Source organism: Ascaphus truei, chromosome 1, assembly GCF_040206685.1.
Source record: "Ascaphus truei isolate aAscTru1 chromosome 1, aAscTru1.hap1, whole genome shotgun sequence".
NCBI classification, from domain to species: domain Eukaryota; kingdom Metazoa; phylum Chordata; class Amphibia; order Anura; family Ascaphidae; genus Ascaphus; species Ascaphus truei.
This window is the reverse complement of record NC_134483.1, coordinates 419,264,166-419,278,107: the sequence shown is the minus strand read 5'-3', so window position 1 is coordinate 419,278,107 and position 13,942 is coordinate 419,264,166. Positions and strand designations below refer to the sequence as shown.

General features: G+C 39.5%; 1 protein-coding gene across 1 annotated transcript in view; it reads right to left on the bottom strand.

The window, feature by feature from the left end:
* Positions 1–644: 644 nt before the first annotated feature.
* The window catches only part of MGARP (mitochondria localized glutamic acid rich protein), a 51,187-nt gene continuing 37,889 nt past the window's right edge, over positions 645–13,942 (bottom strand). The window contains exons 5-6 of the mRNA XM_075615176.1: positions 1,716–1,889; positions 645–690 (exon numbers count right to left, since the gene is read on the bottom strand). Of these exons, the coding sequence (XP_075471291.1) occupies positions 683–690; positions 1,716–1,889 (182 nt within the window). The 3' untranslated portion in view covers positions 645–682. The remainder of the gene's footprint in view (positions 691–1,715; positions 1,890–13,942) is intronic.

Sequence of the window (13,942 nt, the reverse complement as noted above, 5' to 3'; positions counted from 1 at the left end):
AACAGATTGGGAACCTATAAAATGTATTGCATAACAGTGCCCATTTATTACTCATCTATATTTATGAGCAGTGCTATTTTGTGTGGGAGTTCTATCACCTTTTTTTAAAGTGATTAACAAGTGATTATGAACGAGGATGGAATAGTGACAGAGTAAATACATGATTTTTCTATCATGTTTCTTTATTTAAATCACAATTGTTTATTATATAAATTAATGGGGCTTCTTGAGATGAAGATTCTGGCACCTTTTCTTTACAAGGATATCACTGCATGTAATGGAATCCAACTGGCGAAATGAGTACTGTAGGAACAAGTCTGATTACAGTTTACATGAAGAGAAGAGGGGGAAAAGTTCCTGTGATCATAAAGTCATAACTCAATGGCACAGGCATTTGATAAATTTTAGTAATATATCTGCTCAAATGCATTCATCATCCAATTCTGCTGCTTGATTGTTGTTGGCAATAACCATGGTCCTAAACAAGTGTCTATATCTATATATCTTTTTTTTTTTGTCTTCGTTCGATACAATACATTATTGCACCACGGTGTAATACCCATATGTACATGAAAGATCATCAAAAAGATAATTTTATGGAAAAAAAGCACCAAACAAAATCTTGATTACAAAAGCTATTTTACCTTTATAAGTTGTTCCCGCACTTCCCCAGATCTATGACTTAGCTCTCTGAAAAGAAAAAGAACAATTCCTTACTGATATACGAACCACGCCTTTATTAATGCAGATCTTATCCCTATGCCTTCATTTTACATACAGATTGAGTTTCATCTCTATATTCTTATACGCAAGAACAAGAGGGTTAAATTCCTAGCTCCCAGATCGGGAAACTGCAGCAAATATAAGGAACTTGTTTATCAAATCCTATAGTATCAAAGTCAAAGGCAGAACTCACAGCATGCTCTAATTTTCTGTGGTTTTCACCGATTTGGAACCAGTCTCACTGATTTTTTCCATCTGCCGTACAGACTTCACTGGAGCCTCACTATTGTAGGCGTCAGAACTTTTTCCATTAAAAATGAAATTGTTGAGGGGGGCCCTGAACTTCCAAATCTCATTGATTTTGATACTTGGAGCATCACATCTCTGGCAGAGAGATTTTATGTCACATATATGGAAAACTTAAGATGTAAGAGGGTTATGCTGATAAGGGCGCTAATGCATGGAAACGCCCATTGACTTGAATAGGAGTTTCTTTGTGTTATTGTGTGATCGGTATTAATGCCCATTAAAATCTGGTGAAATGCAATATTTTTGCCAGGTTACCACAACATTTTGCAACGTTCTTCAGAATTTAGCAAAAATAGCAGCATTATGAAGGGAAATGTGACCTGATGCCATTTAATTTGTAATTTGCATTGACTTTTAATGTGTGGTGAACGTTTTGCGAAGGTTGCCGTTTTCTCACGAAAAAATTAAAACAGGAAATTGTGTCTGGTTCACAGACATACGCATCTCTACTTCCTCCTCCCGAGACAGCCACAGCATCAGTTATAGGGCTAAAAGCATTTGCAACTGCTTATATGTGACCGTCATTACGTGTTAAACGTTTACTGCAATGCAGACTTGCATATCAAAGGCCAAATTGTCTTGTTTACATTAAATGGTTTAACATATTAACTGGTAAACAATGCTTTGGAGAGCCCACTAGTTGCTATGAGTCCAAAAAAACAACGTGACAGCATTGTACACACCTTCTGTGGCTTGTGAAGCCATCTCAGTAGCTTCCTCTAGATCAATAGCACAGTGTTCAGACAAGTCTTCTGCAGCCGAAGCCAGCTCCTCCTGGATGCTTTCTGAACTTGCCTCCAGCACAGGAGAAGGTGAAGCATCAGAGACCTCCTCTGCAGACTCAATGTTCTGTATCCCTGCATGAATAATAGAGAATACCTGTTATGTAATAGCTCCTGCGCATAGAAATCCCGCTACAGGCAGAGATCCACTAAATCCCACTTTTAATAATACATATATAAATTTGTGTGTGTGTTTTATAGGATGCATGAAGCAGTATTCCCACCGTTGTTACCCTCTTTACTTGATGGGATCCAGGGAGAGTGGGGCCTAATCACACTAGTTTCAACTCTGTTGACCACATGGTTTACAAGATATTTACGAATGAATTTACTGGTATTACTGCTAGATTTCTCCAAGGAGATTTAAATAGCCCAATAGGAAGCCCTATGTGTCTTCCTATTGGCCAATGGCAAATGTGAGATGTGAGAACAAATGCCTGTGATCATCACTGGTATGTATCTAGGGAGGTTGGGGCGTGGGGGGGGAAGGGTCAGATCCAGAGGATCCCCTGATTCTAGCCTTGTAAACAAAAACAACAACAAAAAAAGCGAAGAGCCAGGATTGATGCTTTAATGGATATGATCAAATAGGAACACAAGAGTAGCAGTATGCATGTCTTAAAACAGCAATCCCACCTTGGATTTATTGTATTTTTCACATGGAAAATTACAGGAATATGATACTTTTATCACTTATCTCATATGTTAATCTTAGGTTGTGGGTATTGGTGTTAAATACCTCTACAAATCTGAGGAACAGATCTCTGCTGCCCTTCCATAGGACGAGCACGACGTCTATGTAACGAATCCATAAAATTATACTGTCCGTGAATTCCTGTAACTGATCACTCAGGACCGTCTGTTTTTTCCACCACCCCAGGTACAGGTTCGCATATGTGGGGGCACATGTTGTGCCCATTGCGGTCCCCTGTACCTGGAGGTAGAGTTTTTTGGTTAAATAGTAAATAATTATGTGTCAGTACATAGATTAAAAGGCCACATATAAACTGGTTGTGATTAGAGTGTAGCATACTTCTTGTACGTAAAAAGTAGGATGCCGCTTGTATACCCAGCAGGTGTTGGATACTGGTATATAAAGACTCAACGTCAAGGATGCACAGCAGGGTGCCTTTATCTGCCGTTATCCCTTGTAGCTTCCGTAGGACGTCTTGAGTATCCTAATGTAGGATGGAAGTGTTAGGACAAATGGTCGTAAGACCCTGTCTAAATATACACTTGGACCCTCAGTCTGATTCCCTATCCCAGATACGATTGGTCGTCCTGGGGGATGTAATCTGTTTTTATGGACCTTGTGGAGTATATAGAATGTTGCTACTTGTGGTGTCTGATTAAGCATAAACTGACGCTCGTTTAGTTATCAATTGGTCATCTAGATCCTTATCCAGGAGGATTTTCAACTCCCTCTGGAAGATGATAGTCGGGTCTTTGTACAGCACCCTGTAGCAACTGGCATCACCCAAAAGTCTTAGCTTTTCTGTGATGTAATTTTCAGTTTTTAATAAGACAATATTGCCCCTTTGTCTGATCTGGCTTATTATTTTGTCACTATACAGAAATATATACGGTACACTGATTATCTTACAGCTTAAGTATACTCAATACCCATCAACAAACTAGTGATAGGATACGAAGTGGCTATACAACTACATATCCATTGTGTACATGGTGATACCTGTGCAGATCATGAGCTTTAAGTTGCAATTTATACTATAAAATGTAAGCATACAAAAAATAAGCTTGATCAGCAGCACATATACGCTCACACGCCCTCCGTCATTTTTATTGATTTTATTTGTATTGTTTTGTCCGCTTATAATCCTCATTTCTAATTAACACTAATAAAGTTTATTTTTTTAAATTAGGGGTGTTTCTTTAGTGCCACACAAAGGGATTATTTCTTTCCTAGTTAACACATGGTATTATAGGAGGAGATATTTGGAGAAATAGCATAATAGGCTGTACCAACATGTGCCCCTACAGCTGGCAGTTTTCCTTTCTCTTTGCGCCAGGACCTCCAGGTCTGAGGTGTCATTAACCTCGGTTTCTAAGTTATATGCGCTAAAATGTAAGAAGCAAGATTTATAGATACGCATTTGACACAAATTGACACGACGAAAATATTGCTCTGTGTGGTGGAGCACGATGCACCATCCTGATACGTGTTTCCCCCTGATGTTATCTGCATAGAAAAAGGTAAAAACACTGTTTCCCTACTATATGCAGCCTGAGACTTTAAAGTCTGTTTACTGATTGTCCCACAGCATGTCCCTGATCCGTTTTGGTTCTATTATATTCCTCACTGCTGGAAGAAACAAGTCCCCCGGTCAGCAAAAATTTTACACTTCTGTCTTTCCATTACAGCAAATGGGCAAATAAGTGTTTTGTGGGGTTTTTTTACATTTCATTAAACATGCAAATTGTTTGCACTTGTAAAATGAATAATGGCCATGTTTTGCTGAGCGCAGACAGTGTATATTGATTACATAGGTCATTCTAACAGTCATAGGCCTGTATTCAACAGGCTGATTAGTGGTCTTCCTCAGGCTGGAAACTATTTCAGCTTCCTTCCAATGAGTGGGATTAAAACCATCTCCAGCATACGGAAGGCTTCAAGTGATAATGAATAAGGGCCATAGGGTTGATTAGACAAATCATTTGTCAGTGCTAAATGGGTCTGTACTGCTCTATATCAGTGGTGAAATGTCACCATGGCTGGCAAAAGCGTCAGGAGCCACAGAAACTTGTTTTCACTCAAATATGACATCTGATAAAATAAAGAAAATTAAGAGAAAGGGTGTGAAAGGCAAGATTAAGTATCAAGACTGTATTGTACAATAAGAGATGCAATAAAACAAACTTCACATCTAAAACCAACATCTGCTGTGTATTAATCCCAAGATGCCAACAATTTAAGATGGAGGCAGTGTCACAAACCTCCTCCAAGGTCGATAATGTGCCCACTGTAGTCTCTCGGTGTCAACTCACTTCACCGGCACCTCCCCTCAGCATGTATCCACATGTACGCAGTTCGGTAAAAAATGCAGTATAAGACGTCATACGTACGGATGTCAGTCCGACCTTAAAGCATTTTGCAACAAGCTTCGTAAAGGTCCTGAGGATAACTCCTGACCTACAATCTGATTGCTTCCCTATCCATATACACTTTCTGATTTCACTCAATGCCCTTCCTCTGAAGCCAATGGCCTCCTGTTCTTTAGCTTTTCAATTCTAAATTCTGATCCCAGTTCCGTGTTTACAGCATAACCTCCTTTCGACCTTGCTTCCATCTGGCTATGATTACAGTTGCTCCATGAACCAGATGCGTTTGATGATTTGCTTGCACAGGCATAGGACAAGGTCACTCATAGAAATATCAGAAAATAATCATTTTTAATATTGATTGCCCAGAGTAGTTGCTTTATCCCTGGTACCTTTTGCCTTTGTTTATATAGCAAATAAATGAAGTGTGTTTATATTTGGTAATTATTTATTCACCACAACAGGCAGGAAATGCAGCTAGAGGAAGCCTCCATAGTGGGGACTATGAGATTACATTCCTGTTCTCCATGTAAGAATTCTCTTTCTCTGCCTTTATTTATATCTAATCTTTTTTAACGTTCATCCTTGTACTGTACCCATCACATTCCTCAGCCTTCTGCTGCATTTTTCTTTAATGTTCCCTGTAAACCATCTTCCCAACTCAACACACTGAGACTTGGATTTAAAGATCCATCTCTTACCACGAGTATCCTTTCCGTATTTTAAAAAAAAATGTCCTCTACCTGCAACCCCACGGAGCAGTATCCTCAATGCTTTTGCTCATTAACCAATTCACCTTTTCCTACCACTATTATGCTCACCGCTTCTCTGATTACTTCATAAGGGACTCACTAAATGTACTTGTAAGAATAAGAAGTCATCTGTGTTATTTCTTTATGTAGCTACTTTAATTTAACTACTCTTTCTCCCCCCCCCCCCCTTTCTCCTTCCAGCCGTAACAAGTCAAAGTGGCTTCAATGCTACTTTCTCATGACCTGTCACTGGTCTGCTTTATGTTTCATACTGTGACACATTGCCTTCTGACACAGAACTTTCTCCATGGAAGTAATAAAACCTTTTCCTCTCCTCTAGGTTCAGTATTGTACAAAAATAATAATAATTATATATATATAAATATAAATATTACTTGTAAATAAAGCAAGAGGAGACGAGACATTTCTCGGAACAGGCAACATAAAAGTAGGAAATACTGATCTATAAGCAACTGCTTTTATGTAGACCTATAACATGCAAAACAAGTGTTAGAATTTAATAAAAGATCAACATTTCGCTCTTACTCTGAACCTTTATCAAGACAGAACGAAGTGTCCATAATGGAACAAAGATCAACACATTAGAACACACACACACACACACACACACACACACACACACACACACACACACACACACACACACACACACACACACACACACACACACACACACACACACACACACGTATACCCTTAAATGAAATAACCTCTCCTCCCGCCCTTGCTGCAGTAAAGATTGGCACCAAAAGCAACTTGCAAATAGTTGTTTAGCAACAGGGAGAAGGAGCGGCTCAGGGTTCAATTCCCGGTGCCAGCTCCTTGTGACCTTGGGCAAGTCACTTTATCTCCCTGTGCCTCAGGCACCAAAAACATAGATTGTAAGCTCCACGGGGCAGGGACCTGTGCCTGCAAAATGTCTCTGTAAAGCGCTACGTAAAACTAGCAGCGCTATACAAGAACAAACAATTAGTATTATTAATTATTAACAAGGCCAAACATCGGGCTGCATATGTGTCGTTAAAACACATGGAATAAACATACCGCAATAATAAAGTGAATGTGTATTTAAATACATTGAATAATAAATGGTGGATTACAAATTAACAGTATGTCATTGTGTTATTCTTAAAATCTACTTGGAGGTCAATATGATTTTAAGAAAGCAGTGAAAAAAGTGTCATGGGCAAGAATAGGTGTGTGTGCACACACACGTACACACACACACGTACACACACACACACACACACACACACACACACACACACACACTTTTTAGATTAGAAAAAAGAACAGAAAATTCTGTGCGTGTCAGACAGTATATACCTACAGTATATTTTCAATGGCCAGATATGGATGTACCTTAAGTCGCGCAGCTAATATGTGGTCTCTTGCTCAAGAGCAACTATACATGGCGATTTGCTATATATCGGTGATAGCTAAAAGCGTACGTTACCCCAGGCGTTTATGGTAAACTGTGTCCTGCCTGGTACAGCAAAAGTCTAAGTCCGGTTGGGAAAAAAAGGCAAAAAAAAAAGTAATATTTGGTGTAGTCCAGTCACCCCATTTATCGCTTATATATCATCACCTTATAGCGTTGGGAGTATATATAGGAAAGACTCATAATTAAGCAATTAACGGACAGCACAACTTGTAATCTGCTAAAAAGGTGCTGGCGGACAGTACCACTGGTGTCCCTAAAGTGGAACAGACAAAAACGTCATATCAGAAGGAATAATTGTGGTGAGAGATGTAAGAATCTGACATACAAGAAAGACTTATTTACAAAGATTTGTCTGCATAACAAACGTGATATAGCCATTTTAAACAGTCTGGTTAGATGTACAGGTATAACAATGTGTCTATCAGATGTTGAATACAAGAATATAATCACACTCTGTATTAATAAAATCTCACTCATCTCTCCAGATTAAATTACAACAGATATAGACATTGGTAAACGGTTCACATTCAGTGCTACAAAGTTACACAGGATAATACTTGTGGAATATATCCAGAGTGAAATATGTGATATGTTGGTCTCAATATTAAGTACTGATGAATACAGAACGGGTCTGAAATTATTTTCAATTTGGAATGTTACTGAAGTTAATTTCTCACGATCCCAAATGTGGTAGATCTGTGGAACTGCTCATAGATCACGACACTTGAATTTATGATAAACTGATGAGGTAATGAGGGGGGAGGACACCCCTCAGATCGGAACACGTATGAAGTAATCTCCTTGGGCATCCACTCTACCAACCCTCCATTGTAAACCTTCCCTTTTTAGTTTGTACGTGACCATAAGATAGCAGTGTCCTTGATACCACATAAATAAGTATCATAGACCAGAGTCCCTGAGTATGTCAAGGGACTGATTCTACTCACGACACCAGTCACATCCAAACTCTGTGGGTGTGCTTCCAACGATGAGAAGATAGAAGGTCCGGCTGGTAACTTGGCAATGCGCTTCAGGCCCCTTTGGTGGAGATGTAATGTTTAACCCCGTGCCTCATACTAAATATGCTTTCTCACAGCAGAAAAGTCAGTGTACAGTAACTTCCTGTACAAAGTAGGAGGTTATTGCAAGAAGTAGCACGGTTAATAGGTGTCCTTAATGGAACTGCTGCTACGCTCGATTTTGGTCTTTGGAGAAATAATGTCGATTTTAGAATTTTATAGCCTTTGAATTCAGTTTTGCTTTATAACGCACTTTTTTCAAAAGCGGCTTGTTAACCTTTATTACTTACCCATGGTCACATAAATGTGGTGCACAGACCCATCAAGTGAACAACATTGGCTTAAAATCCCTTGGCAAATAAGTAATGACCACTATATTCGTTCCTAAGGTTACGGAAACCAAAGAACACGGAATACATTAAGCAATTTATCCAACATCAATAAGATTGTTTTCCAACTACAGGCTTACATTTAAAGAAAAGGAAATTACATTGAAAAAATTGGGATACTGGTTCTGAAGGCTGAATATTTGAGATCTGCTCCGTCCTGAAGTAATCCTCCCTTTATTACTTTCTCTTCATCCAGGATACATTTTGAGCATACATAGTGTAAACATGACTTACTGCACAATGACAAAACTGCTGAATAAATGCTATAACTAAAGCGAAGTTGGATGAAACATACCGAGCTTCTGCAATTTTCTTAAACAGAGATAAAGCATACAGTCTGATTGTATAATGACTGTCAATTGGTATCACTGCATGTGTATAAATGCACAAGTAACGCAGAATCACACTTAGAACATGCAGGATGGCATCTGGGCAGACACCAATTCCCACGGAAAATAAGCTACGTAGAACCGTGCCCTGTTTGTCATGCAGCCAACAATATATACTCTTCTAATGCAGACTGTCACATTCAGATATTCACAAAGGCTGACAACCAAGCCATATCAAGCTAAACTAATATAACATGGCCTATATAATCCCAATGGAATTTGCCTGAAGCAACTCAAACACATATGAACAAGTAAGTCTTGGATACAGAATTCTGCTTCCCACTCAGATATATGATGGTGTTATAAATAGGAAGAAGAAAAAAAAAATACTGGTGGTCAGCAAATGCATTCTAAGATAATAGAAATTTTTCCATCATTGTAAAGTTTTCGACAGAAACGTTTTATCAAAAATGTTCTATAAAATCTTGTCTTTTAATTCTTCACTGTGATTTGCAACATGTTATTTATAATAAATCATGATGTACATGCTGAATGGGGAAATGTTTCAACTGTTCTCCAACTTCGCATTAAATTGGGAGTGTGCTGTGGGAATGCTTTTTAAACAGGCATATTGACAGATCATGTGACTGCGTAATGCTAAAGACCCCAACAGTAGTATAAATGAATGAATGAATGAATGAATGAATAACCAGATACTTGTAGGGGGGACCCCTAAACATAAACTTGATAGAAGACAGGTACTGGGTTGCAATCCCGGATGGTAAGCTCACTAATAAGTGACGCTGTAGTTAACAATAACACCAGGAAGATTGAGCATAATAACACCCTATAACGTTCCAATTGTCTAAATAAAGTCCTGAACAGGAAAACATGTAGCAAGCGATTGACTCACTCTGAGTGCTGCACAGTCCATGCGATCCAAAGGTGAGGGGTCCCCAGGTGTGCTTCCGTCCAAGGGGTAGGCTAGTAGAGAAGGAGAAAAACTGGAAGAGCACTACTGTACAGTAGGTATCAAAAAAGTAGAAAGGAGGGTGCGTATCCCATAAAAAGATTATTTATTGGTCATGGAAAAACAGGGCAATGGAGAGCCCTACCAACGTTTCACGCTTCACAGAGCGTTTTCTCATGGTATAATACCTATACCTTGAGAAAGCGCTCTGTGAAGCGTGAAACGTTGGTAGGGCTCTCCATTGCCCTGTTTTTCCATGACCAATAAGTAATCTTTTTATGGGATACGCACCCTCCTTTCTACTTTTTTGATACCTACAGTAGTGCTCTTCCAGGTTTTCTCCTTCTCTATTAAACAGGCATATTGCAGAATTCAATGTAGAAACTATCAGCAAATGTGAATAATCTGGGACAAATGCATACAGCTTATTAAAATGCCAAATGATTAAGCTAAAGTGACACCAGTTTAGCAAACGTCATGTGTAACATGGGCCGTATTGCATAATGAAAAGACTTGACCTTGGTAAACTTTGTGGGGAAAAAAATACAATTGGGGAATACAATACAGGGAACAAAACCAAAATGTGTTTCCAACACAATCTAGTACTTGAAATTTGAAAAAGCTACCTGGTGAAAGGTCCTGTGTTGGACCTGAAATGTTGTGGGCTACGATGTTTCCAAAATATTTATGAAACCGTAAGCAGATACATTTTTTTTATTTATTTTTTACACGATTTTTCTACTTTTTCACTTTTGGAAACAGAAACAACTGCTTTTCTCTAACAGATCTTCTGACGGTCTGACATAGAAATGGCAGCTTTTCCTGTCTTGCCTTCAAATACTTTCTGAACAAGCTCCTCACCCCAACCACATGCAGCACTTATCTTCTGAGATCTGACTCCAAAAGACTGTTCATGGTCCCAAGGTTCAGAAAGTATCCGGCCGCTTCTCCTTCTCTTACTCTGCACCCCAAAACTGGAACAATCTACCGGAGACTCTCATATCCACCACCAGTCTAAGTTCTTTCAAAACTAAAGCTGTCCCACATTTTAATCTGGTCTGTAACTGTTACTGTACATATGCCCATAATATATATTATCTTTAACTGTGCATGCAATGTCTTGTATATAATGTATACTGTTCACTTACGTAACTGTATTTGTAACCATGTATTACTTGTCATCATAATTCTATTCCCAGGACATACAGTACTTGAAAACGAGAGGTAACTCTCAATGTATTACTCCTGGTAAAACATTTTATAAATAAATAAATAAATAAAATAATACATTTGAGTACTAGACGTTTAGGATACATTCCATTCACAGGGAAAATCCCCTGGGGAGGTTGGGGGGGTGGGAACGACACATCAACGTCACATTCTCAGTAACCACCACACCTCCCCTCACCTCTTCTGTTGCTATCTGTGCCTTTTTTGTTTCTTTATTCCTTTACTCCCATTCCTTCTCTCCCCTTATAGCCCAATATGCTGTGTAGCCGCTTCCCAGTACATGAGAAGATATCAGCTCCACTCATATGAATGAAGCTAACATATTCCCAGCACGGAGATCTTTTTATAGTTGTAGTATATATTTACGCTGTTATCTCCATCTTAATAGCTCCTTTTTAATTTCTCTCTGTCCCATTTTCTCCCCCTACATGTTACTTCTCCCCCACTCATGTACTTCTGTCTGAACATGTAGTGCCAACCCCACCTTCATGGCATTAAAGAGGGTGCTGTGCCCAATGAAAAGAGTTGAACGCAGCTTTAATTCCTGCATTGGGTTTCAGCTCCAAGGAGCCCAACAGGGTTGATTTTTGAGGGTGAAGGAGGGTGGGAAGTGACCTTGACAATTAACACCTCATCTCCCATTAGTGAGGATACCTAGAAGTGTCACAAAAAGTCGTCACTCAATTATCATTCAAGTAAATGGCTGCTAGTGAGTGACAATCACACTTTACCCTAGAGAGCCCAGAAGCCCCTCTAAAATGATATTCCATGATGCATTATTAAGATGCATCAGTGATAATGTAACAATCACAATCGCATTGATGAATGGAATGGGGGATAATCAGTTTCTGGTTTCACATTGCTTCCAAATTCAGCACGCTGACTTTTTTTCCCTGTGTTTGTCTTTTGCTGATAACAAATCTGGTGAGTTTGCTCTCTGCATTGTTTGCTTTACAATGTTACCATTTGTGGAAACAAAGAAGAATGACAATCAGAGCAAGAGGGGTAATGCTAGACTCATCTGAAAAGTATAATCAGACAGAGACGAGAGAGAGAGAGAGAGGAGGAGAGAGAGAGAGAGAGAGAGAGAGAGAGAGAGAGAGAGACGAGAGAAGAGAGAGAGAGAGAGAGAGAGAGAGAGAGAGAGAGAGAGAGAGAGAGAGAGAGAGAGTAGGGAGAGAGAGAGAGAGATAGGGGAGAGAGAGGAGAGAGAAGAGAGGAGAGAGGAGAGAGAGAGGGGAGAGAGAGAGAGGAGAGAGGGGAGAGAGAGAGGAGAGAGGAGAGAGAAGAAAAGACTTATGCACCTATTAACCCTTCAAGATACGTATTGCTTTTTGGCAGTGAAGGAACTATGGCATTGTATTAACCCTGTTAATATCAGAAACGCAATGCTTGCCGTCATGGCACTGAAAGGGGTTCAAAGAAAACAGCAACACACAAAATACAACATGAAAAGACGGTGTATGATCAGGAAAGAGTTAACAAATGTACAGTCTCACAACCTAATTCAAGTTAGACTTGTTTTTTTTAGCCTCACTGTATATTTTCAGGAACACCACTTTTGCATTGTCTAATAAAATTCGTAATTCAGCCCTGACAGGAATTAATGTTGAATGTAGTCCTTCAGTAAATACAGTATGTCTTGTATGTCTCTTGGTGACAGTCGTACATTTCATATCTAAGTCTACATTTGAAAAGTTTTTAAAGCTATATTAAATTATTGGTAAAACATGTTAGATGTGACATTATTAAACGCTATTGCAAGTCCAATGTACTGTATGAAGCGGTCATTGCCGAGATTATACCTAGAGTACATTTGGCGGTGTAGGCATGTTTAGGAGATTAGTGGGGATATCCTAACAGCTAAATTGTAGGAGAATACAATGGGTACATGTAATCAATCACACTTCAATGGCTTTTTATTTTAACATTAAAATGGAAGGCAGTGGTTAGATGGAATTAACTGGTATTTTAAGGATTATGGCAATCTGTCTGCAGCACAATACTGCCAACTCATGGATCATTCAGTGGGATTGACACATGAAAAGATGAAATAAATCATGTTGTTCAAATTTACCTCCAGTCTATTGGAGGCAGGATTTGAGTTTGTGGGAAGGCTGTGATGTGTGTCTAGGATGAGGGTGCTTTGTGGGGTGTTTAAACAAAAACAATTTGCTCTCTGTGTACGGGCATTCGAGTTGTAAAATAAATCTAGCTGTAGCCATGCCACCTGTGCTACTAGTCTGCCCTTGTACTGGCAAGTAAGCCCTGGTAAAAGCAGGCCTGCCAGTAGTCAACATGGAGTTTTCCCCCTTCTGGGTGCTGCACTTAAGTGACAGCGGGAGGCAGGACATCCTGTCTTGGCATGACCAATCATGAGCCAGACCTGGTGCCCACCTCCCTGCAGTACTTAAAGGCAGGACCCGCCCTAAATTCAGTAGTGTCCTTCCCCCCCACTGTGGAAGGCAGGTCACACAACTGGGAGCCTGAGATTGGGGCCTCCCTTGTGCTCTTCCCTCCAGTTAAACAATTACTGGAACTCTTGGCAGGAAAAATTAGTATCTGGCGTGAGAGGAAAATGAATGACTCAAAATAATGTGTTTACACGCAAGACACCGATTTCTACCACACCTGTGGGCTGCTCTGGATACCTTAGGTGCTCTCAGCCTATTGGGGGCCAGAACATTTTTAATGATGTAGTTCACCCATCTTTCAAACCAAAATTACAATTTTATCCCTACCAATCCAATGGGAACTATATAGACACATTTTATTCACTTATCCATTATTGAGAAACTAGGTGCGGGTTTCTATTTTAAAAATCTGTCCTTGGAGAGAAAAAGGCACTTAAGGAACTAACCGGCATGGATGATATCATCAGAAAGGCTACAAGGGCAGAAGCATATTGCTCCAA